This window comes from Drosophila ficusphila, unplaced genomic scaffold, assembly GCF_018152265.1.
Source record: "Drosophila ficusphila isolate 14025-0441.05 unplaced genomic scaffold, ASM1815226v1 contig_791, whole genome shotgun sequence".
Taxonomy (NCBI): Eukaryota; Metazoa; Arthropoda; class Insecta; order Diptera; family Drosophilidae; genus Drosophila; species Drosophila ficusphila.
Genome location: NW_025064737.1, coordinates 10,764,247 through 10,791,343, shown reverse-complemented (window position 1 = coordinate 10,791,343; position 27,097 = coordinate 10,764,247). Strand labels below are relative to the sequence as shown.

Below are 27,097 nucleotides of genomic sequence, written 5' to 3'. Positions count from 1 at the left end.
TTTGAAGCCAACTAGTTGACCTCAGACAACAGCAATAAAATACAAATATAAAGAAGCTGCAAATAGTTGACCCAAAAATAGGCAAACATTTACAGTAAACTCTCAGTTAAAAAAAACTTTTCGTAGTTATAGATTAGTAAAAGCATTACATACTTCGGGATAAAATAATATACAATTTTAGTTTATATTATGGAAGTTTTACAGTATTTCACTACATTGACCTTAGTTTTTCTTGTTTCTTTGTATACTGTGTTTTTTTTTATGCTTGAACGAGTATTTATTTTGGTTGATGCCATTTTCATATGCATTATAATTATATATATAATGAAGAGCCTACTTTAATTGTTTGTTTTTCGTCTTCGGAATTCCGTAAGTCTATTTGCAGATTATTTTTTGTTTTCTCGTAATTTTTTGTTTGCAGAGTTTCGATATCCTTCTTTTGCAAGCTTTCGTCACTTTCACACCCACACACATACACGGACATACTCACACAAGGACAAGTGTATTAAGGAAGCAGACAGCGCGACGCTGCAAAAAAGGGCGTTGGGCGGAGTCCTTTAAACGGGCTCAAAAACAAGTAATACCGAAACTAAACAATAAAATCATTTTGCTTACCCGATTTTCGATGCTGTTTTTCTGGATTTTAGCTATAGTTGTTATGATTTGTTGGTCTGTTTTTCTCTGTTTTGTTGTTGTTTTTGTTCCTCGTTAACATTCCAATCCGACGCTGCTGCGCTGCCGACGTCGCTGCGTACTGCCCTGGCTGTGCTGCTGGCGCTTCAAGCCATCAGCCACATGCACATTTCATTTGAATTATCACGCATATATAATAAGGTGTATCGTTATATATTTATAAACATTTGCACCACCTTTCCGATCCGTTCCGATATATATGGGGAAATATATAAATACACATAAACACTTGCACAAGCACTCTCACGCACACACACACGCGCACGCTGCCCAACAACTGGCTGCTGGTTTTGTGGAATTTTCGATTCTGTTCTCCGTACTTTCGGCCCTCTTCCGTTGATGCTGATGCATTTCCGCACTCGCATCCGCTTCAGTTCAGGCCAAGCATGGCGTTCGATTATATTGAAATTGCTCAAACAGTCCGCAGAACGGGCGACATTAATTTAAACAAAAAATTCACACGAGAGCAGAGCGGCCATCTTGCGCTAGTGTTGTTCAACTTCTTGGCTGTTTTCCGTGTGACCAGACAAAGCTAGTGCAGGAACGTCTGAGAATGGGTGGTTGTACACTGTTAGCTATTTTCAAGCTACGGTTAGTTTTGTATACTCCCATTCTGAAGCTTAAGAACTCATGTAAAATATGGATTGTTTCCAACAAGCTTGATTTAAAAAAAACTGAAGAATGCTTTCTTTTGACAAATGAAAAGCGTGAAATTTGAAGGTCTAGAACGTTTTCGCTCCCAACATGAATTTATCATAATTGCAAACAGCTGATTAAAACATTTAAATAAATTTGGGGAATACCCCTGTTGCGTGTTATTTACCAAAATCAGCAGCTAAATTAATAGATCTGGTCACATAGTTCCACACGTGCAATATTTACGAAAGATGCGCAATCTAAAGCTGCAATATTGCAAGAAGCTGGATGCAGTGGTCCATCCCCGCCATCTGCTGCTGCAACCGGACTTGGACGGCGACGCCTCGGAGACATCCTTCGTGGTGGCCGATAACAAGATCTACGCAGTGCGGGAATCTGGAGACATCGAGCCCAAATTGATTGCCGATTTGCCGGATATTGTGGGTGTGGAGTTTCTACAGTTGGACAATGCGATCTGCGTTGCCTCTGGTGCTGGGGAGGTGCTCCTGGTTGATCCCCAAACGGGCGCCACCAGCGAGGGCACCTACTGCGACGTGGGCATCGAGCGCATGGCGTGGTCGCCAAACCAAGAAGTTGTGGCCTTTGTGACCCGCACCCACAATGTGGTACTGATGACCAGCACCTTTGATGTGATCGCCGAGCAGCCGCTAGATGCAGAGTTGGCGCCGGACCAGCAGTTCGTCAACGTGGGATGGGGCAAAAAAGAGACTCAGTTTCATGGATCTGAGGGAAAACAGGCTGCTAAGCAGACTACAGACGACTCCAAATCCAAGCAGGACTGGCAGGAGCTTAATCAGGTGAAAGTCAACTATTAAATATTTAAATACACCAACTAATCTTTTATAATCCCCCGCAGGAAGTAAATATTTCCTGGCGCGGCGATGGAGCCTTTTTTGTTGTGTCCTATGTGGCCGCCCATGTTGGTCGCACCTTTAAGGTGTACGATTGCGAGGGCAAACTGCATCACACTGCCGAGAAAAGTGTTGATCTTCAAGAGGTGGTAGCCTGGCGTCCGTCGGGCAATTGGATTTCCCTGCCCCAGCGCTTTCCCAACAAGTCTACCATCGCTCTGTTCGAAAAGAATGGCTTGAGGCATCGCGAGCTAGTTCTACCCTTCGATCTGCAGCAGGAACCAGTTGTGCAGCTGCGCTGGAGCGAGGATTCTGACATACTGGCCATAAGGACAGCTACCAAAGAGGAGCAACGGGTTTATCTGTACACGATAGGCAACTACCACTGGTACTTGAAGCAGGTGTTAATTTTCGATCAAGTGGATCCCCTAGCATTGCTTCACTGGGATACGCGGATGGGAGCCGAGCACTCACTGCACATTCTCAAGGAAAGCGGCAAGCATTTAGTCTACCGCTGGGCCTTTGCCGTGGATCGACGCGAGCGTAGCGGCGTCGTGGGTGTCATCGATGGCAAGCGCCTGCTGCTCACGAATTTCTCCACGGCCGTGGTTCCGCCACCCATGAGCCAAGGAGTTCTGGAGCTAAACAACTACATCAATGCCTTTACCTGGTACGAGACAAGTGTGTGTGTGTACACCTGCGACCGCAAGATGTACTTCTATGAACAGTTGTACTCCATGGAACAATTGATCAAGCAGAAACCACAAGCCACTCTACTTGTGCCGGATGCAGAGCTTTCCCGTTTGACACTGGCCAATCTCACCTACTTTACGTGTGATAACCTGCTAGCCACCCACAGCTCGGGAGGATCCACGCGCATCTTGCTGCTGAACAAGGAGGTCGACGAGGATGAAACCAACGAACAGGGCGAGCCATGCTATAGGGTACAGAGTTCCCTGCGGATCAGTGGGCTAGTTAATGCCCTGACCATTGGGGCCAACGCGTTAAATGAGTTCTATGTGCAAACAGTTAACAATGGCCACACCTACGAGGTGTCCCTTAAGGCAGACAATTCACTCAAGGTGATGCGAACCCATGTGCAGTTGTCTCAGCCAGCTGATGAGATCCAGTGGTTCAACATCATCAGTGACTCAACAGGTAGCTATATCATTTTATCAGCATGAATCCTTAATTATTTGTTAATAATAACCTTGTTATCTCCCAGGCGGACTTATAACGCTTCGCAATCAGCAGCTTCTCCACATGGATGGGTATCGCATTGCTGAGGATGTCACCTCATTCTGTGTGGTTGGCAACTATTTGGCCTACACCCAACTTAACGCACTGCACTTCGTTCGTCTAAGGGATCGCCGACAAGTGGCGAGCAGGAACATTGAACGCGGTGGCAAACTGGTGACGGGAGTGGCCAAAGAGGCCCGAGTGGTGCTGCAGCTTCCGCGTGGCAATTTGGAAGCCATCTGTCCGAGAGTGCTTGTCCTGGAGTTGGTTGGCGCTCTTCTCGATAAGCAGCAATACAAAGAGGCCATGAAGATGTTGCGTAAGCAACGACTCAACCTGAACATCATTTGCGATCACAATGTTAAACAGTTTGTGGATTCCGCGGGCAAGTTTCTGTCCGATATCGATCAGAGTCAGTGGCTGTGCCTGTTCTTGAGTGAGCTGCAGAACGAGGATGTCTCAAAGGGAATGTACTCCAGCAACTACGAGGTGGCCAAGCAGACCTATCCCCCGGACTTTCGGGTGGAGCAGAAGGTGGAGTACATATGCCGTCTTTTGGGACAGCTCATGGAACCAACCACATCTCCAGAACTTGTGGAGCGCTTCCGTCTTCCTATTATCACTGCCTATGTCAAATTGGGTCGTTTGGAGGAGGCTCTTCAGCGCATTTGGGCCGCTAAGCAGGAAGATCCAGCTCTGGCAGACCAGTTGTTGAAATATCTGCTTTATTTGGTAGACGTCAACGATTTGTACAATGTGGCCCTGGGCACGTACGATTTTGGACTGGTTTTATTCGTTGCTCAAAAATCTCAGAAGGATCCGAAGGAGTTTTTGCCCTTCCTCAACGAACTGAAGGCATTGCCCACGGACTATTGCAAGTTCCGGATCGATGACCATCTTAAGAGATACGCCACAGCACTTCCTCATCTTGCTGCTTGTGGAAAGGAGCACTACGAAGAGGCGCTAGATTTTATTCGAAAGCATGGTCTTTACACAGTTGGCTTGTCTTGCTACCGAGAACACACGGAGTTTCACAAGAGCATCTGTGTTGCCTATGCGGATCACCTGAGGGCCAATGCCAAGCTGGACAACGCCAGTCTTATGTACGAGCGCGGCGGACAACTGCAGCAGGCGTTACTCAGTGCCAAGCACACACTCGACTGGCAGCGCGTCCTGGTGCTGGCCAAAAAACTGGGTGAACCCCTAGACCAGGTGGCACATTCCCTGGTGGGGCCGCTGCAACAGCAGGGTCGCCACATGGAAGCCTATGAGCTGGTAAAAGAGCACGGTGGCGATCGGGAGCGGCAGTTGGAAGTGCTGCTAGAGGGTCATCTCTACAGCAGGGCCATCTACGAGGCGGGTCTTCAAGATGGAGATGCGTTGGGTAAGACTTGATTTCTTATATAAATCAATGTCATTTGTTAACTTTCCATTTTTTTCTTTAGCGGAGAAAATCGCCCCCGCGCTGCTGGCCTATGGAGCTCAATTGCAAAACTCCCTGAACGCCGATTTGCAGCTCTTCCTGGATTACAAACAACGTCTGTTGGATATCCGGCAGCGAAATGCAAAATTCGGGGAGGGAGATGGCAATGCGGATGTGGATCTGGACGAGGCGGACCTTCTGTCCGACACCACCAGTCTGCACTCCTCGCGCTACAGCGGCACCTCGCGAGGCACCGGGTAAGCTAATGGATGCTCCACTGCACCCGACCAGAGTTTCACTTTTTCATCGTTTTCCTCCTTTTCAGCAAGACATTCCGCTCGAGCAAAAACCGACGCAAGCACGAACGCAAGCTACTCAGCCTGAAACCGGGCAACCCCTTCGAAGACATCGCGCTCATCGATGCGCTGCACAACCACGTCACGAAGATCGCCCAGCAGCAGCAGCCTGTGCGTGACACATGCAAAGCGCTCCTTCTGCTCGACAGTGCGGCAGATGGGGATCCACTGGCCGCTGCACTGCAGCGCGAATTAAAGACACTGCTGAACGTGGTGGAGGAGTCGCTGGACGAGATCTGGACACCAGAGCTCGTAGGCAATGGCACTTCGTTGGCGCAGCATCTGACTGGACCCAATGTGGACTACCTGGCCCTGCAAAAGGAGCAGCGCTACGCCTTGATAAGTGGGTATTTTCAGCTAGGATTACAAAATCATAGTATTAAGAGAGAAATTGTTTTTAGTTTAACCATGAAATTAGTTTTGAATATCATTATAAAACGCTTGAGATAAAAGTTATCTAAATAGTCGATAGGTTTAATGTAACATTTTGTTTAGTTTTTAGAAAACTAGATAACAAACATAGATCATAACATAATGAAGACTTGAAATTGTTACTAAGTCGACTCCTAAATTATCTTTGCTTTCTTGTCTAATCTTTTCATTTTCAGGTCCCCTCAAGCGCTTCAAACCGCAACTTAATCTGATGGACTGGCAGCACGAGATCCTCCAGTGAGTCACCGCTGGGATCACTGGATTTGCGTGCAGATCTTTCATCCTCCCCCAATCCGTAATCGCCTAACCCATCCCCCATTTTACTTTCACTGCTGTGGAAATAAATGTAGCATTGAAATGCTAATTGAATGTATCGAGTTTATACAAATCGAAGCGAATGCAGTGGGCAGATGAGTGCCATTCCAGTGCCAGGCAGCTGGCAAAAGTGGGCGGCATCCAATTCAATTCGTCTTTGATTTGAAGCTATCACTTTTATTAGGGGGCGTCGGCCCTTAGTTATCATTTACACGAAACTACGCCCATTATTTTCGTACTTCGGAAAACATATTTCCTGATAATTTCCTGTTGCTGCTGCAGTCGAGCGTTTTGTTTGACAAACAAAAACCGTAGAAGGTTGGAACCGGTTTCACCTGTCCGGGATTTGTTGTGGGCGTCCATTGTTGCCAGGTAGCCGTGGTGAAGACATTGGGACAAAAACGTTCTTAAAAGGAATATAATCCATGCAGGTCCAATCCTTGTTTTCAAAGGAACATTTATCAAAATTTAATCATTTAAATATTTTCTGGAATCAAGTTTTTTATCATTTTAGGTTATTAACAAATAAAATTAGAAATATTTAAAAATTTAGTTTGAAGGGATTTCTTCCATCATGAAAATATATTATTAACAAGTAAAATCTATCTAACTACCTAAACCCTTTACATACAATAGAAACAAAGTAGCATTAGAATTACTTACTCTACTTGCAATTAAGTTGAATTATCCACTTGTAACCATCTCTTGGATCGTAAGTTCGTTAATGGACTGTTGGAGCCGACGAGACCACTGTTTACGATTTCTACCATGGTCGCTGCGAGCTCCACCACAGTGGAACCACAGTGGAAAAGGCAAAATTATTAATCAAAAAATCACCGGACGAGTCGGACGTGTGCGCTGCTGGATGCTGGCGCTCTTTTCGCGTACCGTTTTTTCGAGTAAACAACAACACAAAAAGATTGTTAACACAATTTTTCGTCTGTTCTATTGTGCGGAAATCGAGTGAGTGAGAGAGGGAATAAACAAAAACCGCAAGCAAAAGCAACAAGCGTGTGTGGGAAGAGGAAAACGAAAGGGGAAATAGTGTGTTTCTAAACGTGTGTGCGAGTGAAATATGGAAATTGAAAATGCAATTAATCGCAAATTAATGGCAAGCCATAGAAAGCGCTCAATGGTTTAAAGTGCAAGAGAAAAGTGTAGTTATTGTTATTGTTGTCAACACGGAAGCCAAAAGTCTGGCGAAAATAAACGTGTATTTATTTTCGCTTTTGCAGCAGCAACAAGCCGTTAAGCAGAGTGCTGAAATAGTCAATTTACAATTGGAGCTGCCAAGAAGTCTATATATAAAACATAAACAATTTGGTAAGTCTAGCTTTATTTACTCTCTTTCTGTCTTTTTGCGGCTATTTGCTCTTAATACAGGAAAAAATTTGTTTGGCTAATCAATTTAAGAAATTATCATGTAATTTTTAAGCACGAAATAGAAACTCGTTTTTAATTTGTACACTTATCATTTAGCGATAGTTAATAACAATAAAAAGGTAACAGAATATTTATGTGTATGATATAGTTTTTTTTTCTGTGCATTTGGCGCTCTCTGAGAGTGGGGATCACATCACAGTGGTCAAACCCGCAAAACGACTTTCAACATCATTCGTCTCCTTGATGTTTTTGCTATTTTCGGTTGTTGTTGTTTTTTGTTGCTGTGGCAGCTTTTTTGTAGTTTGTTTTTCTACTTCTGACTTGCTGCTGTTTTTTATTTAATTGCGCTATTGTTATAATCATATTTGGTTTTTGTGCGCGCCAGAAAATATCGCACTAACTTAATTTTCGCACATGTGGAAACGCTGGCAATTATTTAATTAAATGTGCCATAATATTTGTCCATTGGGAAACGTGGAACATTTCCTGAGAAACTGTTCCCTCTAATCGTAAAAACGGGAAAATTGAAAAATACTTTTACGGTTTTCTCCGTGACATTAGGTAACTTAAAAATGTATGAAATTAAAAATGAGTTGAAACAGTACAGGTTTTTTAAACTGTTAAAATATAAATATTTATAGTTTAATTTCTTTGCATTGTTGTAGTAAATTTTGAAAAATCTTTAAAAGTTTTCCTTTTAAATTGCAAACTTCACCTTCAAGGTACCTGCAGTACTAATTACCGTGATTTTATTTTGTTACCTAAGGTTTTATGATTTAAAAAAATTAATTTAGCACGTTCGCCCCTGCAGTTCGACTGTAAATGCAGAAATTTTTAACGGCCCGTTTCAATGCCAATGGCATAACTACAAAGAAACTCGGGGTTTAATCTTCTTGCCACCTGCAGTTCTGCAGCAAAGTCCAGCGATGCGTTAACCAGAGACCTAAAGCTAAGCGATCCATTCAAGCCTCTTCAGAATAATCCCCAATCCCATCTCAGTCAGAATGGAAAGCTGCCGGCGAAGGCCGCAGACAGTAATTTAATTAGAGGTTACTTAGCAAGAGCCGCCGCCGCAGAATCAACAAGCAACATTCAACAATTGTTGCAACTTCAGCTTGCACGCTGCAACCACAGAACAAATGCGATGGCAAAGACGCTGTGAATGCATTATGTATGTGCGAACGGGCAACATAAATCGCTTGGTAATGGGCCTGGGCTAATAAAGAAGCGTTTTGAATGCCAAATGAGTTGAGTCGACGAGGATGACGAAACATGTAAGTGATTTTAAAGCCAAGGAGGGGCGCTGCATAGAGTGCACAGAGCAAAAACATTACCTCAATTGACCATAGACACTTTGTTGAATGGTAAATAGCATTTTGTTTTAGCCAAAGGTAATAAAAAAATTATTTATTAAATTGGCACAGTAAAAACTTTCCACCATGTCCTTGTTTTTATTACATATTCTTTAGATCAGCAACATATTTCTTACTTATCTATTCAAAGACCCGAATGACTGGTAAAATATGCCTTACAATACATAGTTTTGTTTTCTGTGTAACTTCCATGGAATGTGGTTGGCAAGAATCGGGCAAACCGGTCTCCTGCCGGTGCCCTATTGGATCGGCTTGGCCTGAGCTGATAGCGAAGGTCTCGCAGGTCTTAAGCGGCGACGGCAAGAAAGAGAGCCACTCAGCCACTCAACCACTCGGTGGAGATCTCTGGCTGTGAGTCACGTTCGGAGCCAGCTTGGATCGTCTAGAGACGTGCCTGCTGGTCTTTGGCCGTTTGGCAATTGAGAATTGAGAATAGAGTTACTCTGCACCCAGTGCATAGTTCTACCGTCTGTGCGATAATGAAAATCTTAGAAAACGAGGCGAATTCCGATTGCCGGAGGAAATCCTCTGCTCGTGCATTTCTGGCACGTACCTCTGGGATCTTGGCCTCTGTTATGACGCTCTTATCACCTATGCTTATAAGTATTTGCAGATTCTACGATTCTACAAGGAATGCAAGAAACACTGAAGCTGAAGTGGGTGAAAGGTTATCAAATTTAATCATCTTATATGTTGCAGAATAAAAATTAAAATAGTTGTTAAATATCTTAGAAATATTAATGTGCACATTCTAAAATTCAGTTGGATAATAAAAGAAGTTCTCCAAACATAAATATGTTTACAGAACCGCAAAGTAATAAAAGAGAATTATTTATAGAACGTATTCCTTTGATGAACGCGTCAGTATTTGAATTTCACAGAAATTAATAATAGATTTAGTAGAATCAGATTTCTATGACCTGCATTCCAAAGATATTAGGAGAAGCGCTGAAAATTCTATCAGATACTAAAAAGATCCGAGTTCATGTGGTCATCTCAAATCTGACCATTAGTTTTCGCTCCACTTTCTCGCTTTCGTCCCCAATGCATCTCACTTCTTGCCGAGTGGTAATTACGCACCTTGATGACTCAGAATCTGTCATTAAGGCAAACTGCAGTTCAGTGGGTAACACACATATGGGTGCCAACCCCTCGTCCGCCCCTGAACCGCCTCCTCTTCCGATTCCGCCTTCCGCGTTTTTCTCAAGAAAATCAGAAAGAGAGGGAACCCGGCAAACAACTTGCCCCCTCAACTTGGAGACCTGACCTATGAGCTCTGTCTTTAGCATTCGCATTTAGTACTCTTGGGCTTTGTTTCTTTGTTGCCTTTCTGCCCCACGTCTTCCATTGTTTCGACGTTTATCTCGCTTTTGGGGGCAACAGTTTTGCTTCGATTTGTGCGGTTTTATTTTTGGACCTACCTTGGAAACGTGTTCTGGCTCTCGGAGAACGGAAAATGATCACAGTTTTCACAACAAACAAAGTAAATTACAGTACTTAGGACCAATAAAATGTTGCAGCCTCGATTCTCAGCCGTGGGTGTCGAATTAAACTACTCAATTGAAGAGTCTTTGACTCTTGGCATTATTCCTCACTTTTCACCCACTCTTCCGACTTGAGTCGGCTTAATTAAATTAAAACTTTAATTGTTTTGTTGTCAGGTAGTCAGTCATCAAGTCAACGAACTAAGCCTCAACTTTGTGGCACCTTCAGAAAATGAATGGTTTTCAGTCAGGTGGTTATTTTCTCTGACCAGGCTGATATAGCTTTTGGTTCTGCTCCCTATTTTGCTATCGCCTTTGTAATATTAATTCAATTCCAGACACTTGCCAGGCGAACAATCGCCAAACACTTGGCTCTGATTGAACTTAATTGAATAAAGAGCAGTTGGTTAGTTACATCTTCACTTGGGTCAGGCGAGCAGGAAGTCAACCTTGTGTTGTGGGTTACAGTATTCACTAAATAAATAAAGTTTAGTTTCTGTCAATATAATTAAATATGATGTATAACATAAGGTATTATATTATAATAGAAAATAGTCATATCTTCTATTCTTTAGGTCTATTAAGACATTTAAATGTATATAATATTATATGATGTTCCTTTTCCTTAAAAATTACTATCCTCATTAACATACAATGTTAATAATAATAATGAATAGAGTAGTTTTTAATTAGACAGCTGTTTCAGTAAATTAAAATACAAACTAGAATATGTAATGCATTTTCTGCTTGATTTCGTAACAACTTAGCAATGTGATTGGTATCCACAATGTAAAAATCACGGAAAATGTGTATAGTATTTTCTATATATGTATTCCTGATCAGCCCCTGTCACTTTTAAAGCCCGAGGGTGTTGCCGTTTATAAGTTGCCAATTTATAGAGTAGCTCAAGGCAGCCTGTGAACTAGTTTCGCCTGCTTTTCATACAACTCGAAAGCCATTTAAGTTGACTTCGGGTTTCTTTTGGCATTTCCTCCACATAACCACAGATGTTGCCTCAAATGGGAGCATATGTGTGTTATTTATGCGCTTACTTTCTGTGTGAGTGCCACCACCTTCTGCATTCTTAATACCACCGCCTCTGTTTTTGTTTACCTTTCGGGCCTGAAAATGTGCTCGCCAGTGCAATGCATTTGCCGTTTGTTTACGCTACTTACGTATCCCAAAGATACACAGCGCTGCTGCCATATTTCATCATTTGGATGCCCCGGGCATCTTTCGGATGCATTTGCATGCAAAGAGGGTTTCAATCGTTCCACTGTTTTGCATACCAAATACAACAAATGTTTAACCTTTTTTGCGGCAATTTAGCGACTGTTTTCTGGGGTTTTTCTGAGCGTTACTCGTTTCTATAGCACTTGGCCTTTGGGTTCGTTGTCTACACAAGATTCTCGGTAAAGGAAACCTGTTTCTGTTTCTCTGATTCTTTGGGGTTGGGTCCGGTTAGCAGCGCAATCTTTTTTGACGTACTTTGTTTTATGAAATGCTAATGAATTTATACGGATTCGATTATTTGCGAGACTTCGCCATCAATTAGCACACAACAAACAAAGCAACTAATAAAATTATTGAAAGTCTCTTTCGATTATATTGCGCACTTATGGAGTTGAAGTGAAGGAAGCGTGAATGCCCTTCAATATCGATCGGTTTCATAATCGCCTACCTTCCGAATCCCTGTCTGAATTTCTGGTTAGCAGAGGTGTGCTAATAAATTATCCCATCAGACCTTGAACCCTGGATGTTTGGGATAAATATTGCACATTTTCTTCAATTAGCAGGCAGCTTGGCAATGGCAGATTCGCGTGTTCAGTCGAGGAAACCCCAAAAAAGCGTTGACCCAAAAAGAGGGATGGTAAAATTCCCCATATTTATAGTTTCAGGTTGTGTGCAAAAAAAAACCAATCATACAAAAATATCAGCAAATGACTAATGATAATAAGAGGTAGTATGGATTTCACATACAAGTTTTTATAAATTTGCAGTTTTTACCTTAGAAAACGTTTGCCATTTAAATAACCAAAGAGAGTTGGGGAAAGTGTCTGGCTAATTTGTGAAAAGTAATAACATTAAGCCGAAAGAAAAAGTGCCAAAAAACGGGTAATTGTATCGGGGAGCGTGGGAGAAATCTCTCTCTCTCTTATTTGGGTTCAGTAGCTTCCAAACGAAAGTCGACCATTAAGTGGTTATGTAACCCATCTGGATCTACCAGGTAACGCCCACTCGATCATTTTCCGGCGACATCAGCTGTCTGTCTCTCAGCGATTAACACTCCTTAGCGAGCGAACGAAACGAAACTCGTTTAGCACCCGGGGAAAACTTGTAGCTGGCTGCTGTGGAAAATTGGAAACGTATCTATGAGATACGCGATGGAGCGAAAAGTAAAAGTGCTTCGCCGGCTTCCACAGCGCCCACTTTTGCTTTCTTCCGCCGCTTCTTCTTCTTCTTCTTCTGTCGTTTAGTTTCCATTGAGCCGTAAAGCAACGGAGGAGTACAAAATGCTGCTTACCTTGCGCAAAATCTGCCAACTCTGCTGCAACAACAACTGCATTGTTTGGTTTATGCCTTAAAGTTCCCCCTTTTTCCTCTTGGCCCTTTCCAAGTGACAGCTCCTACGTAACGTAACAATGAATGAACCCACATGAGTCACGTCTGGTGCATTCCCAGGCCCACAACACACAGCCCACAACCCACCAGCCAGGCCAAAACCAAAACCAAAATCCAAACCCAAACCCAAAACCCGGGGCATGCGTGAAACGTTAGCTCATCTGTCGGTGGGGTAACCTCAATTCGGTTCACTTTGCGGCTGCGCTGTAACTTTGAGCGCCTGCCCCCGCCAACTGCCCCTCGATCTGCCCACGATTAACCCTTTCATGACCCAGGTGTACAAGCTCAGTAAAATTAATGAAATTAAATACGTTACTAAAAACTCAGGTCATTTTTATTACAATCAATGTAAATGTGTGAAAACTGATATTAATTATAGCTATCCAAAGGCAAAGAACTTTTAAATAAAACGTTTAATATATGTAAAAATATATTAATACCATCATCAAGCAAATACGATTCGGGTTCAAGTAATGTTTTTGTCTTGTAAAGTATTTAGTAGTATAAATATCTTAGTTTATGTTAAATAACAAATAACAAAAATCTCTCCATAACTAAAATCATTTTATATTGGTTTTTTACCCATAAATTTCTATTAGTTCTTATGAAAAGTTATTCAAAAATCTTTTTACTCTTTGTAATCTTTTTGTAACTGTTACAATAGACAGCTCTCTTTATAAATAACATACCCAAGTTTTGTGTTGATTCAGTAACCTAACTTTGGGCTTGACAGGGTTAACAAGTAGCGAAAAGCGAGCGCCGAAATCTAGTACAAGTTACAGCCACGTTCGTGGATCGGGCAGCATGAAAAGCATTAAAAGCATGAAAAGCAACAATGCTGCAGAGTAGTTACCTTGTTTTGGCCAGTCACCACCAGCTTGGACGGTAGCCCTCGTGCCAGTTACAATTTGTCGAGCGATTTTCGGCTCGGACTGGGACTGAACTGAACTGAATTGCTTTCGTGACATTCAAATCGGTCTGTTCGTTCCAGGCGGCGCAAAAGGGCAGCCACCGATCGCAGTCGAAATTACAGAAATGGATTTTCCCCCCAGTGAGTTATTGCAGCACGGCCCAAATGACGAAATCCAGCTCCAGATTCCCCTCTCCCCGCCCTCTGATTTGATTTTATTAGGGACGATGGAGACATTAATAAACCGCTTACCCACTATCGCCCGATCGCAATTGCCTTAACAAAGGAGAGCAAATTAAAAGCGAACCAAGCAAATTTGTCAGTTTCGAGGTAAATGCGACTTGGGGCGTTTTAATGTCTCGCACTAAGTTGACAAATGGCGACTGACAATGGCGAGGGATCGAGGGGGATTCGGGGGATTGGGGGAATGGTTTTTATAGAGAGCTTGGTGACCCAAAACTTGTGGCAGGCAGTCAGTAGAATGGGAACGTGAAATATGGACGCATTAGATGGCTATCAATCCATGCATAAAACACACACAGAAAATGAAACTAGAAGTTCCGTGAATTAAGAATGATTCTAAAAATGATTAATAACCCTTTTTGATTTCCTTTTTAGCCAGAAAGTTAACCCAGTTTCGTTTTCTTTTTAATTTATATTGAAAGAATTTTTTGTACCTGACATAAAGTTATTAAAAATAAAGGGAAGCCGTAAAATACAGAAGTGGAAGTGGGTATATATCTAGCGAAAACAGAAGTATAGAAAGAGGAGTGATATATACATATGGTATTAAATTAATCAATAAATGATTTATTTTTCTTAGTGCATACATTTGTTTGTCTATTTTGCATTTGTTGTGTGGCCTGCGCTTGAGCTGCAGCGCTTGCCTAATTGTTCAATTGCATTAGGGGCAATTATGCGGCTGACATACATGTGTGTATCTGAGCCCAACTACGTACTACGTACACATGCGCCTGTCATTAGAGTAATTGCACAGATACAGATACAGATAAGCAAAGACAACAGCGGCCAACTGGACAATTGCTTGTCCATTTTGACGGTGGCTTAACTTGTGTATTGCGTGGCCAAAACCCTTATCGAACCCATCAAAAGAGCTCCAACCATTTCTCCAGAATTCAGGGGTTGCCTCTGATTGATAGGTAATACCTATAGGTAATAATCTCCATAAGCTTTCGTTCTTTTATAATGTCAAGGATTTTATCTATACTAATAATATACATGTGTTCAGATTTGAGCAACTTTTGGCAATCTAAAAATTGGACAATGGAAGGCGTGTTTTGTTTAAAAGTCTTATGAAAATGGAATTAATACATGTTCAAGTATCCAGTGATCTCAATTTTGTCTAAACACAGACACACAGCATAAATGTTTAAACTCATTTGCAATTTGGACGGGCTATGTTGTTGTTGCCGCAGCTGCCTGGTTCAATAAACGCGAATGGCAGGGCCAGCAAGGTCAAAATTGATGAATGCGATCGTTTATTGAACACAGAAAAAAATTTGGAAAATTTAAAATCTAATTTTATTACCTTTTGCAAGGGTATACAAGTAAAAATTGGAGTCGATAACCTTAATGATAATATTTAACATCAATAATAGTGCTTAACGCAAGTTTCTTTTCTGATAATTTACTGATAATAATTATAATTCAAGTTGCTCTACTGATAAAAAGTCACATAAGAAAAAGACATGTATCTTTTATTTTATGAAGTAAAAACATTAATATCTGACGAAAAAAAAGAACAGTTTTATTACATTCACTGTTTTATGGTATTAATAGATTTAGAGGTTTATTTTGGAATAATTTCAATGTGTTGTGTATTAAAGTGAACATAAACATACATTTTCCTTGAGATAAACTACAATAGACACATAAATTATCTTTCTGTGTGCCGTGGTAGCAAATAAAGCAGTTGACCGCTTTGAATCCTCAAAATTGAGTTCGATTTCATTGCGGGTTTCGATTTCTTTCACAAACTTAATTGCGTTGAAAGTTCAGCTCGTGGCAGAGTATCGTTTATTTTGGCTCTGGATTTCCGCAGAGAAAAAAAAGAAAGAAATTTGGCTTCAAGCGCGTATGCGAATGAGCATGATATAAGCAAATGTCATGCAAATGAGTCATCGTCAAATCGCATCAATGGCCACAAATTTTGGGAGCTCGTCGTATTGGAGAGCGGAATGAGATTTGCCTCCCATAATGAAGCTATGATACGCCTGGGAAGTTCGTTAATAGAGAATAATGAAGATTGACTCGTTCGAATGAGATACTTCCGCGGATGCTTTGCTCCACAGTTACGAGATATGAAATAGCGGTATAGCCGTAACCCAAAACAAAAGAAGCCCCAAATACAAAACTATAGTACATATATATATATAGAAATGTGGACTAATGCCACAGTTATCGTTTGAGCGTGCGACGCCTCTAATTCTCCATCACACTCGGCTGATTTTAGAACGGCTCCACTCGCAATTCATTATTGATAACATCTCCATCTCCATCTTTATAGCAACCCAGTGAGTTTCGCAGAAATGGCAAAGAACGCAGCTTATACCATCATCCATCTGCGTCTGTAATAATCCCAGCTAACTGTTGGCATTCTTGGAATTCTTTTTCGAGTCGGGAGTCTGCGTATGTAGTGCGTCATTTGGGTTAAGTTAGATGTGGGATAGTAACTGAAGATGGCTTTGGATACTTCCACAAAGTATACAAACTTAATGTGACTCACTTTCAAGTTGCTGATATTCTGCTTTAAAGTAGCAAAGTTTTTAATGAACACTTTGGAAAGCTAATTAGTTTCACTAATTACTTATATTGTAAAACAAGTTCTAATCCAAAACCTTTTGGACTTTCTTATCAGCTTCGAAAATACCCATTTAATCGCTTTCACAGAATTTAATGATCCCCTTCCGGTTAGTTAGTCATTTCCAACATCATTTAGATCGAACGAATTTTGTCTGGTGATTAGGATTAGGAACCGAAACTAACTTGGGAAAATCCAAAGCAATCTCTCATCTCAAAGCTAACGATTCTAACCCCCAGAAGTTTAATCGCTCAAAGCTTCTTCCCATCAATCAGCGGCGCAGATCGAGTCATGACTACCCAGATGGCTGTCATTATCACTGGCCACAATAACTTCGACTGCGACTACGACTACAACTACCGATCCCGAGATCATTAAGATACCAACCGATCGCCGGCCATTCTCCACATCCAGCGTGATCGCAATGCAAGTGAAATCATAATTGCAAATCGAAATCGAAGCAGCTTTATTGGGCCGCAAAAACTGGTTTAGCATTCTCTCGCGATCTCGCGATCATCCTCAATCCGATCATCATCATCGCTGCAGTTTCAGCTTGGAGTTGGAGTTGGGGCTGTGGATAGTGATCCCAAGTCGGGGAATTCTGAGCCATTCGTTCATCCTGAGTGCGTGCTGCTGAAGCGGAAATGAGTCGACTCCCCGGGCTCGTTTCTCTAATGCTGATTTCTGTTTACATCTCGAGCATGCGCCGCTCCCTCCAGTTCCCTGATTCCCCTTTTTTTACTGCCAATGCCGTGATGCACTTGATTCCCCGATCGAGTCACGTTTCCACTGGTCACCCGACCCCAGAGCTCGTGGGCAAACCGATTTGGGTTTCAGCTGGGTTAAGTGGAGGGTTCAAATTGCGGCTCTGTCTTCCTGAAACTCCCTTGCCTCCGGCTGTGGTTCACTGTATCAATGGGTGGTTCTACCTTCGGTCGGTTCCCGTCGATTAACGCAGCCGAGGAACCAAAGCCTACAAAGTATTATTTTGTTTTCTAGGCTTAATCACAAGCACTAGCGCTTATTTGCAAAGCAAGTCTGATTTTGGGACTACATTTTAGTAATAGAATAAAGCATACTTTTAGGCTTTTGTTAACTGGAGATTCCGTGTAGATATTTGTTTAATGTAAAAATATTTAATTTAATCTTAAAACAATAATAAGAGAAACCTATTTAATTCTAAATTTAAAATAATGTTTTTTATTGAAAACTCATTTTTATAATATTTCTTTATTGTGTAAAAAAAAGTAGTTATCACTCTAAAAATAAATGTTCTGTTTTAGTTTTTAGTAAGTAGAGCTTTTCACATGAAACCATATAAATTGTAAATACCCATGCATATAATCTTTCTTTGTTTTTTAAAGTCAATAAAGCCAGTGGCTATCGTTATGCCCTTTTACAACCCACCGCCGGCCTCCGGTGACAACAACACCAGCGATTACTGTTTACCTTTTCCGCTGCCTTTTTATCAGCAGCAGCGTTGACATTCAAAAATATAAAAAAAATTACAAAATACCTCGCTGTGATTTTGTCCCTGTCTGGCTCAAGCAAATCTTATCTAAAAGCACACATGTGCATAAATATATATATATTTCTAGAGGTATTAGTCAGCGGGCGCATGGCAAAATGGGCAGCTGAATGGAAGTGCGAATCTCTGGTTCCATAATAAAGTGGGGAATTTCAAGTATTTCAACGAGAAAGTAGCAATATTCGAAGGGGGCAGCCCTCTGGGTAAAAGATTCCATTTAAGGGGGAACAAGTGGGTGGCGCCACACCTGAATATCGCACCACCATAAGGGTAACGTCATTAATGACGAGCAACCACCGAACTGGGCCTTTTAGTACTAATTGCTGACATGGGGGTAGGCTTTTCTCCCACGTGGCCAAATATTGAAGGGGAACAAGAGGGGGAGGGAGGGGTGTTCTCCACCTTGAGCTGGGGTTGCATGCACTATTGACATGACATCGCCCGGATCGGCAGATAACAACCCAGCGATAACCATGGTGAATGAAGTCGGTAAACTCGCGCCCTCTCCGGATATTTTTGTATATCCGCTCCATGGTTATTATTGGGTGGCTTTGTTTGCAGTTCGGCTGGAATACTTCAACTCCCAGAGCAACTTTTGATGGGTTCGCCGGTGGAGGCCGTGGTTGAATGAACCCTATGCACTTCGTTCCATGACATCGATTGGGCTTTTATATGAATGGTTCGCAACTCAAAGGTGAAGCCATACAGCTGTGGGTGGAGATCGAGATGGTAAACACCTCGATGTGAACTATTTTTGGCCACTCGGTACAATGAACCCATCAGGCTTCCTTGACATTATTTATTACGGGGAAAAAGCCAAACTGAACTTGAGAAACAAAGTCAAAGTTCAGTAGCGTGTATTTATAAATTATAATATCTATTTAAAGAAATATGTATAATTAAATACTAATTAATTACAAACAGTAAAATTGGACTTTGCTTTTAATTTAGTTGTTGTATTCTATTGTATATTATTATATTTTGAGTAATTATTTTTAAATTACTTCATTTTATAATTGTTATAAGAGAGCTATATTTAATTCCCTACTCACTTGGCCTTGAACTTGAGGCTCCAACTCATTTTGTTTGGGGGAATGCTGAACGTGTCTTAATGACATTAATTGCATTTATGGAGAGCTCCGCTTATAGAAAGGGAAATTGCTAGTCACTTTCCACGGAATATTTAAACGTACTACCGTCCAAATAATTTCAGGCCATTTAAGAGGAACCCAAAACATAAAGAAAATGAAATGCATTTAACAAGAAAAAAACTGGTTAACTAATTTATGTTCCCCTTTTTTATTGCAGGTGTTTTCCCTAGTAAAAATGAAGGCAAAAATCTGAGAAAAATATATGAAAAGGAATAAATCGTTGCGAATTGCTGAAAATAAAAATGAGAAAACAGGCGAAAAAAGAACAACAATAACTTAAGCTCAAAAGGTGGAAACAAAAACATAGCGATTTTGAGGCCCAGTCGAACGTGGAATTGACTTGACCCACAGAAAAGCACCAAAGGAAAGAAAGAGAGAGAGATATACGGCGGTAGAAGGAGAGGGAGCGATCCACAATGCGTGTGGTTGGATGGCTTGGTGGTGGCTTAATGCTCGCCCTGGCCGTAATGTTAACGCAGGCACGTTTCATTGCGAAAAGAGAAACCTCCGGCTTGGAGCAGCCGGTGGCTTCCAATTTGAATTCTAGTGACCCTGACATTGTTGCAACGCTCGGGGAAAGTGTGGGCGACATGGCATCGCTTGAAACGAAGGGAGATCCGGAAGTGGTTGCTCAAAAAATCTCACTGGAAGTTAAGGATGGAGAAGTAAAGGCTGAAGCGCAATCTGAGTCCCTAAATACAAAAGACAAACCAAAAGTTGAGGCAACCACTGCGGCCTTCGTTCAAAGTGAATCCAGCAGCACCACCGTAAAAGATCTGGGAGAAGAAGGGTCAGTCACAGAATCTCCAATAAAAGAGGAATCTCAAAATGTAACTCCTCCAGTTGCTGCTAAAGAGGATTCTACAATTTCAAATGCAAGTCAGTCAGATAGAATCTCAGAAAATCTGGAAAAAAAGGGAGTTCCTTCAGATCCTGTAAAAGAATTAGCTTCCTTGAAAACGATCTCGAGTACAACCACCGAACATGTTTTCCCTAGTGAACAGAAAGATGAGAAAGCAGAGGATTCTCTTCCAAAAGTTGAATCACACTATCAATCTGAGATTAAGGAGTTAACAACAGAAGCTATGACACCAAAAGAATCCAACACCACCCTTGAAGTTCCAAGCACCACCGAGAGAGTGGTTAATACCACCACCACCCGTTCTTCCGAACATGGTCGATCCATGCAATATTTAACCACAACTGAAGGTTTGTTGCAATCCCTCCCAGTTGTCACGCCCATGAAACTGCGACCTCTGCCTATGACCTCTACTCCTGTCAGCACTACATCATCCACTACTCCCTCGACAACCACTTCATCCACTACTCCCTCGATGACTACTTTTTATGCCTCAAATGAGAACACCATTGATGAGTCCACTTCCAAGTCGGAGGTTCGTCAATTGCCCGAAAAGCGAGCCAAATTTATTAGCGAAAATTCCACCAATGCTCAACAACTTACGTTGCCAAATACCGCTGAAGTTTGGAGTCTGGCGGGGATGAAGGCAGTACCAAAGGCTCCTCTTACCACCACAACTGTCCTTCCCCTTATTAACCAAACTGACCTGGCAAACGATATAGATTTACCTCACAACAAAACGGAGCAGCACAAGGAGAAGAATCTCCTGGATTGGCAACAAATTGCCATGATGCAATCCGTGCCGGAGAACCGAACCGAATTTGTGGTGAGAACCACTTTGGATGCCACCGAGAGTGCAACACAGGCCACCACCGAAGCTTTAGCAGAGGAAAGTCATCATAAAAGTATGATTCCAACAGGATTGCAGAAAGAGGATGTTGCAATTACAACACCTATAAAGTCTGATGAAAGTTTTATGGAATGGGAAGTAAGCACAACAACTGCTCGAACAGAACTATTAGATGTTCCCTTGGTCAAAAAGATGGCCGATGCAGCTAATGCCAAACTAACAGAAGCGATAACAGAGGCTCAAACGGAAGAAAAAGAGACAGCAACCGAGGCTGCAACACCAACCAAATTGCTAGAGCAATTTGCAACATTGCCCGTAACAGCGAGGGTGGGTTTAATAAAAACCGATCTGTTGAATGTAACAGAAATTCTAGCTGCATCTGAAAAACCTTCAACAACCACAAGCACCACAACAACCACAGAAGAACCCTTATCGGTTGTACCTGGGTCCAATAAACAAATCTTCGAAGCAGCAACATCAGAAGCCACAAAAGCAGCAACCACTTCAACAGCAGCAACATCTACAACAACATTAGCAACACTCACCGTTCCAGAGGAGACAACAGCAGCAACCCCAAATGCAGAGGCTTCAGCAACATCTGCAGGTACAACAGCAACATCAGCTGCAGCACCACCAGCAACATCAACCGAACGAGTAACGCATGTGGCAATCACCCCCAACACAACTGAAATGGCAATGAAAGCGGCTGAAATCAGCAACATCAGCGACGGCGTCGGCGACGACGATAATAACAGTAACGACGTCATCGTTGCCACAACCAAAAGTCCGGAGAGCGACCCGCCAGCAGCAGCAGCAACGGCAACAGCAACAGCAACCGAGGAGCCAACAGCAACATCGTTCAGTGTGCGAGTGGCTGGCGAGGTGAGCACTTCGATTCGGCCAGAAATCCAACCCGAAATCATCGTAACAAGTACTCAGAGTAGTACAATCGCGAGTACGAGTACATTGAGTGCGGCAACACCCACGCAAACGGAAATTGCGCAAATTAGCAATGAAGTGAATTTGGAGACAGTGACAGTGAAGACACGCGACGGCGACAGTTTAAGCAATAGAAACGAGCTAAGAACAGCTGAGAAAACCGATAACGCGGTCAATAACAGTGTGGCCATAACAGAGCAGGCATTGCCAACGACAACAACAACAACAACAGCAATAGAGGCGGCGGGGGAAACCACCCCGACGACAACCACCAGCACCACCACCAGTCTGCTGAGTGACCTAAGTAAACTGAGCAAAGAACACGAATCCTCACTGGAGACGAACAACATTGGCGAAGCCCCTCCCGAAACAACAACATCTGCTGTTGCTGTTGCAACGGATGAGAGCACAGCGGCAACAGGTGGCCAGGATTTTGAGAAGGAGTCGTCGCACCACCATGAGGGGCAACAGGTGGTCGATGAGCAGGACACAGAGCAGCAGTTAGCCAAGACAACGATGGCGGTAACAACAACAACAACCAGTACAACAACAACAACAACAGCCAGTACTACAACAACAACCAGTACCACAACAACCACAACAACAGAGGCACCACCCTCGACCACAACAACAATGCAGCCGGTGGATATCAGTCTGTTGGACGACAGCACCACATCGAGCACCACGAGAACCACAACAGTTGCACCGCCACCCACGGAGGAGTACATTGAATCCTCAACGGTGGCCAGCAGCAGCACCACCATCAGCAACAACAACATCATGCTGCCGGAGAGCACAACCACTCTTGGTAGCAGCACCACCCAATCCCCCGAAATGCCACCCACCTTCATGGCTCCCTATCCCAACGAACTGGATCACATGCAGGCCAATGCCCAGGGAAACGGCACGGATGTGAATGTGATCATCGCCATCACGGTCAGTGTGATCGGAGTGGTGGCCCTCATCCTCCTGGTGGCGTTCCTCTATCTGATGCGCAAGCGCCAGAAGCAGATGTCCTACGGCCAAAGGTGTCGCCCGGTGAGCCTGGATGCCTACTCCCTGGACAATGTTTCGGTGCTCGGAAGTGTGCGGAGGAAGGGTCGCGATGTGAGGGCATCCAAGCGGACCTACGGCAACGCCGCCTTCGATGATCCCTCGCTGCGGCATAACCTCTTGACCGCCAGTGAGTTAGCCCGCTTCGTGGAGCGGCGTTCCGACGTCTTCGAGGAGTTCCGGGACGTACCGCAAATCATCGCCAGAGCGGACGAGGTGCCGCCAGGATGCGAGGACAAGAATCGGTGAGTACAAGCTGAAGATATATCTCGTGAAAGTGAATCCCCCAGTGCATTTAAATAAAATAGCAAAATAAAATATTTAATACTTTAATTTTCCAAAACAAAGCGAATGAATTCCTTCTCGAAAAGTGAAATATGCTTATCAGAAACGCCTATCAGATTTCATTCAGGTGTGCCGGGATCATTAAAGGGCTGGGTCAAAGTTGTGTAATCTCAATGATTTGATAACGTAATTGTGGTTTGATTAGATTATTTCTGTTTCAATGCAACATTTTTAATGTTTTCTTTCAAACGCTTTTGCTTTATACTTCAACAGTTTCATTTTTAAAAAGTTAATAACAGTTTAAGAAAGCACACAATAAATTGTTAGCTCAGAAAATTATTATTATATTTGTATTAATTCCTTATGTAGTAAGTTTTTGGTTTATTCACACATTTAAAAAGAATTTTATTACCATTAAACTTCAAATAATCTTGTTTGGAAAATAATTTATTATAATAACGTGAAGGCCATAGGAAAAAGTGAAATCATTCAGGTAAACTTAGGTATAGTGCAGATAAGATAACTGGGATTGTCGCTTGGTTGCCCAACCCGTATCTACTGCAATTAAGGGTTCACTTTCGCGGCACGAGTTCACATCGAATTGTCGAATCAATTACAATACTGATCTCTGGCACATCTCTTCCTGCTTTTTTTTGTCCCGAACCAATAACAACACCGCCGACGATGGTGACTCAACGTCTCGACCTCCAACTGGAATTGCGAACTGGGAACTGGGAACCGAATCGCACGAACCGAACCGCAGCTACGCCAACGTGATTCCGCTTCCTGAGACGCGGGTGGTGCTCCAGCGGCAAGGCGACGATGACAAAACGGAATACATTAATGCCAATTATGTGCGGGTAAGTAACCGAGGCGTTCGGTGTCTTCCAAGTGGGCGGCGGATCGGCTCATCCGAAAGCTAGACAGCAAACAATCGAGCTGGTTTCCCATGTAGCAAATGTAGTGGGTGGTTGGATGGATGGATAGGTGGATAGGTGATATCGCTGGGCCGCGGCATCTTCAAGTGGTTAGCATACGTGGCGAGCCTTGCATGACGCCATGCCCCATCTGGAGTCTTCGTGCCCCTCGATGGCCATTAAACATGGCGCCCGAATAATTACACGCCCGATGAGACTCACCTGCTCCTCTGTTGGCCATGACTGTGAAATAGTGGTAGGCTCTACGGCTTTGTTGCCCAGATCCCCACCAGCAAAAGGGGGTTTTCAGCGAAAAGCAGCAAGTTGTAATTGCGCCAGGGGAAAGTGTCTGCCGAGATCATCGAAGTGTGAATGCCCTTACATCACGACCCAACGCCACGCTCCAAACCACCCGAAATCACTCAGAAAACAATCCAGTATTTCTGAATTTACAACATGCGATATTAAAATTTGTTAATTTATCTATTATAACGGCAACTTCCCTTTCCCGTTTTATTTAAAAACAAACAATTAGCTGTCAATGAAAATCTTAACTTCTTTGTTGAAGCAATCGGAATGTAAACACTTGCATTTATCTTATACTTTTATCGTCTGAGATTAAATAACAGTTAAGCACAATCTTAGTTACCTGCACATGTGAAACAACTTCATTGTGTATAAACAGAATCTTTGTTATAAAGATGACGAATCTTATTTAAGATAATTGTATAATTTCGGGTTCTTAGCCCTCAATTAAAGAACCTTTTGTGTTCGTTTAAATTTCTGCTGGCTTAACGTTTTAGGTAAAGCGTTAGCTACCCAAATTTGATATGTGAAAGAGAAATACTTCATTCGACTGTTGGTTTTCTGTGTGCAGGACGTGTGTGTCCATCAAGCCTAATGTTTTTAGTTGTTTACTAAAACTCACTTTAAGAACTGCATTGAAGCGTGACGTGGACGATGCATTGCGGTGCATTGAAGCGAAACACTTCCATCGTTCATCGCAATTGCACCTGGCGATAACCTGAGCATGTCGAGATTTGAGCAGCAGAGGTCTGTTGTGCGATTTTTATGGTCGTTTATCTGGGAGGCGCGCACAGCTCACAGCTCACAGCCAGTTATTGTGTGGGCAGAGCGAGAGTTGAGCCACAATAAGTTTTAATTAATGGTTATGTCATTACTCACGCCAGCTTATGTGTAAAGAAAAAGGAAAACGGCATAAGATTATGTCAAGTTTAAAGAATAAAGTATGAACATACGAGTATATATTTAAAGAGAGAACAAAAGACTATAAAAATGCAAGGCATAGTTGTGGGTAGTCTTAAAATTGTAATATATTCTCATACCCACATATTTTCTACTTTATGCAGGGCCCCCGAGATGCTCCCAATTACTATATAGCCTGCCAGGCGCCGCTGGAGAGCACGACCGCAGATTTCTGGAGGATGATCTGGGAGCAGCAGTCGCGGGTGATCATCCAGGCGACGGATCTCAGCGAGAACGGGATCGAGCGGTGCGCCGAGTACTTGCCGCCCTCGGCGACGCTGGACAACCACAGCAGCTATGGCGACTACCAGGTGACCCTGAAGCACCGGGAGGTGAAGGACAAGTACGCTATTTCCACGCTGGTCCTGAAGCGAGTGGATGGCGAGGAGAGCCGCGAGCTCACCCACTACTGGTACAAGTGGCCAGAGGCCGGAGTTCCGGCCGAGGAGGCACCCATCATTGCCATGCTGCTGGAGGCGCGCTCCTCCCTTAAGTCCTACTGCCTGGAACAGGCCAACGAGCTGCGCGAGAAATCCGCGACGCTGGAGACATCGATGGATGCGGATGGCACCAAGGGCGAGGCGGGCAGCACGTCCAGCAACGAGATCAATGGAAACATTTCCAGTCGGAGCGGCACTCGAAACCAGCAGGGGTAAGTTAACCTACACACCTCTGTGTTTAAAAATATAAAGAATGTAATAAATTTATATATTGGTATTTAGGTACCAATATTGTATTTTTATATAACTTATTGTACACCACAGCAGTTGTGTCTTGCATGGCTTTTTAATGTTTTGTGTCTTCCCTTCTCTGTTTCTCCCCTTAGACCGCTAACCGTTCACTGTTCTCCAGGCACGGGACGCACAGGCACCATTATCGCCTCGGACATGGCCATCCGGAGCTTGGAGACCCCGAAGCGGTCCTTAGACATCCCACAGCTGGTCTACTATGTGCGGCGGGGACGAGCCAGTGCCGTTCAGACCAAGGAGCAGTATGAATTTATCTACAAGGTGGCCAGTATGTACGCGGCCAAGATCACAAATCTGTCCAACGACAACTGAAAGCCTATCCTTTCCGGATGGCGCCCATCGAGTGGAAACCGAATTTCCGATTGAGGTTCACCTTTCCAGCACTGATCCGTGGGACCCTCAGTAACAATAATAGCTATGTTTTATACGATATAAATATTAGTGTAGCTTAGTATTATGCTTAAATGTTGGCACCTGATTGAACGTCGTTATTTATCGGGCTTTAATATCATTTAAAATGTATGTATTCCTTTATTATTGTGATATTATCGTACATTCATATATCTCCTGATAATCTGTTGCATATTTATAAAGTCAATTTTTGTTTTTGCACTGTCGCGTTTGAGTTTCGTAACGAATGAGTTATTTTTGGAGCTCTCCGTATTTTAAGAAAGTCAAAAATGTAATCAAGCTATGTATGTATCAATTTTAAACGAGCTTTAATGTACGTAAGATATTTGTAAGTATACACCAAGCTGTACTGTACTCATATTATTGTGAATTACAAGAAAAATCATGTCCAGCAATATTTGGAGTTTAAAATTTCGCGGGCTTTTGGGTGTGGCCTTATTTAGATGTTTACACTATTAATGGTTTAACAACAAATGCGAAATGGACACAGTGAAAACATTTTAAAATTATTCATACGGTCACACTGCCAA

The 27,097-nt window shown here is 42.8% G+C and overlaps 2 protein-coding genes across 2 annotated transcripts; both read left to right on the top strand.

Annotated features, from left to right (window-relative positions):
- Nucleotides 1–1,549: 1,549 nt before the first annotated feature.
- LOC108102012 (putative elongator complex protein 1) lies at nucleotides 1,550–6,020 on the top strand. The gene is made up of 6 exons (XM_017206610.2): nucleotides 1,550–2,147; nucleotides 2,207–3,359; nucleotides 3,427–4,824; nucleotides 4,886–5,120; nucleotides 5,189–5,562; nucleotides 5,828–6,020. Exons 1-6 carry the CDS (start codon nucleotides 1,581–1,583, stop codon nucleotides 5,890–5,892), a joined length of 3,792 nt encoding a protein of 1,263 aa, XP_017062099.1. The 5' UTR covers nucleotides 1,550–1,580; the 3' UTR covers nucleotides 5,893–6,020.
- Nucleotides 6,021–6,616: 596 nt separating this feature from the next.
- On the top strand, nucleotides 6,617–26,962 carry LOC108102011 (serine-rich adhesin for platelets). The gene is made up of 5 exons (XM_017206609.2): nucleotides 6,617–7,289; nucleotides 19,396–23,184; nucleotides 23,988–24,084; nucleotides 25,512–26,059; nucleotides 26,234–26,962. Exons 2-5 carry the CDS (start codon nucleotides 19,655–19,657, stop codon nucleotides 26,466–26,468), a joined length of 4,410 nt encoding a protein of 1,469 aa, XP_017062098.1. The 5' UTR covers nucleotides 6,617–7,289; nucleotides 19,396–19,654; the 3' UTR covers nucleotides 26,469–26,962.
- Nucleotides 26,963–27,097: the final 135 nt, after the last annotated feature.

What these genes read in the sequence shown, in the direction of transcription:
- LOC108102012 (XM_017206610.2), top strand. Translation starts at nt 1,581, where the DNA reads ATGCGCAATCTAAAGCTGCAATATTGCAAGAAGCTGGATGCAGTGGTC. An exon ending in CATCATCAGTGACTCAACAG is followed by an intron (nt 3,360 to 3,426) that starts GTAGCTATATCA and finishes GTTATCTCCCAG; the next exon opens with GCGGACTTATAACGCTTCGC. An exon ending in GGCACCTCGCGAGGCACCGG is followed by an intron (nt 5,121 to 5,188) that starts GTAAGCTAATGG and finishes CCTCCTTTTCAG; the next exon opens with CAAGACATTCCGCTCGAGCA.
- LOC108102011 (XM_017206609.2), top strand. Translation starts at nt 19,655, where the DNA reads ATGCGTGTGGTTGGATGGCTTGGTGGTGGCTTAATGCTCGCCCTGGCC. An exon ending in GGATGCGAGGACAAGAATCG is followed by an intron (nt 23,185 to 23,987) that starts GTGAGTACAAGC and finishes ACCGAACCGCAG; the next exon opens with CTACGCCAACGTGATTCCGC. An exon ending in TTAATGCCAATTATGTGCGG is followed by an intron (nt 24,085 to 25,511) that starts GTAAGTAACCGA and finishes TACTTTATGCAG; the next exon opens with GGCCCCCGAGATGCTCCCAA.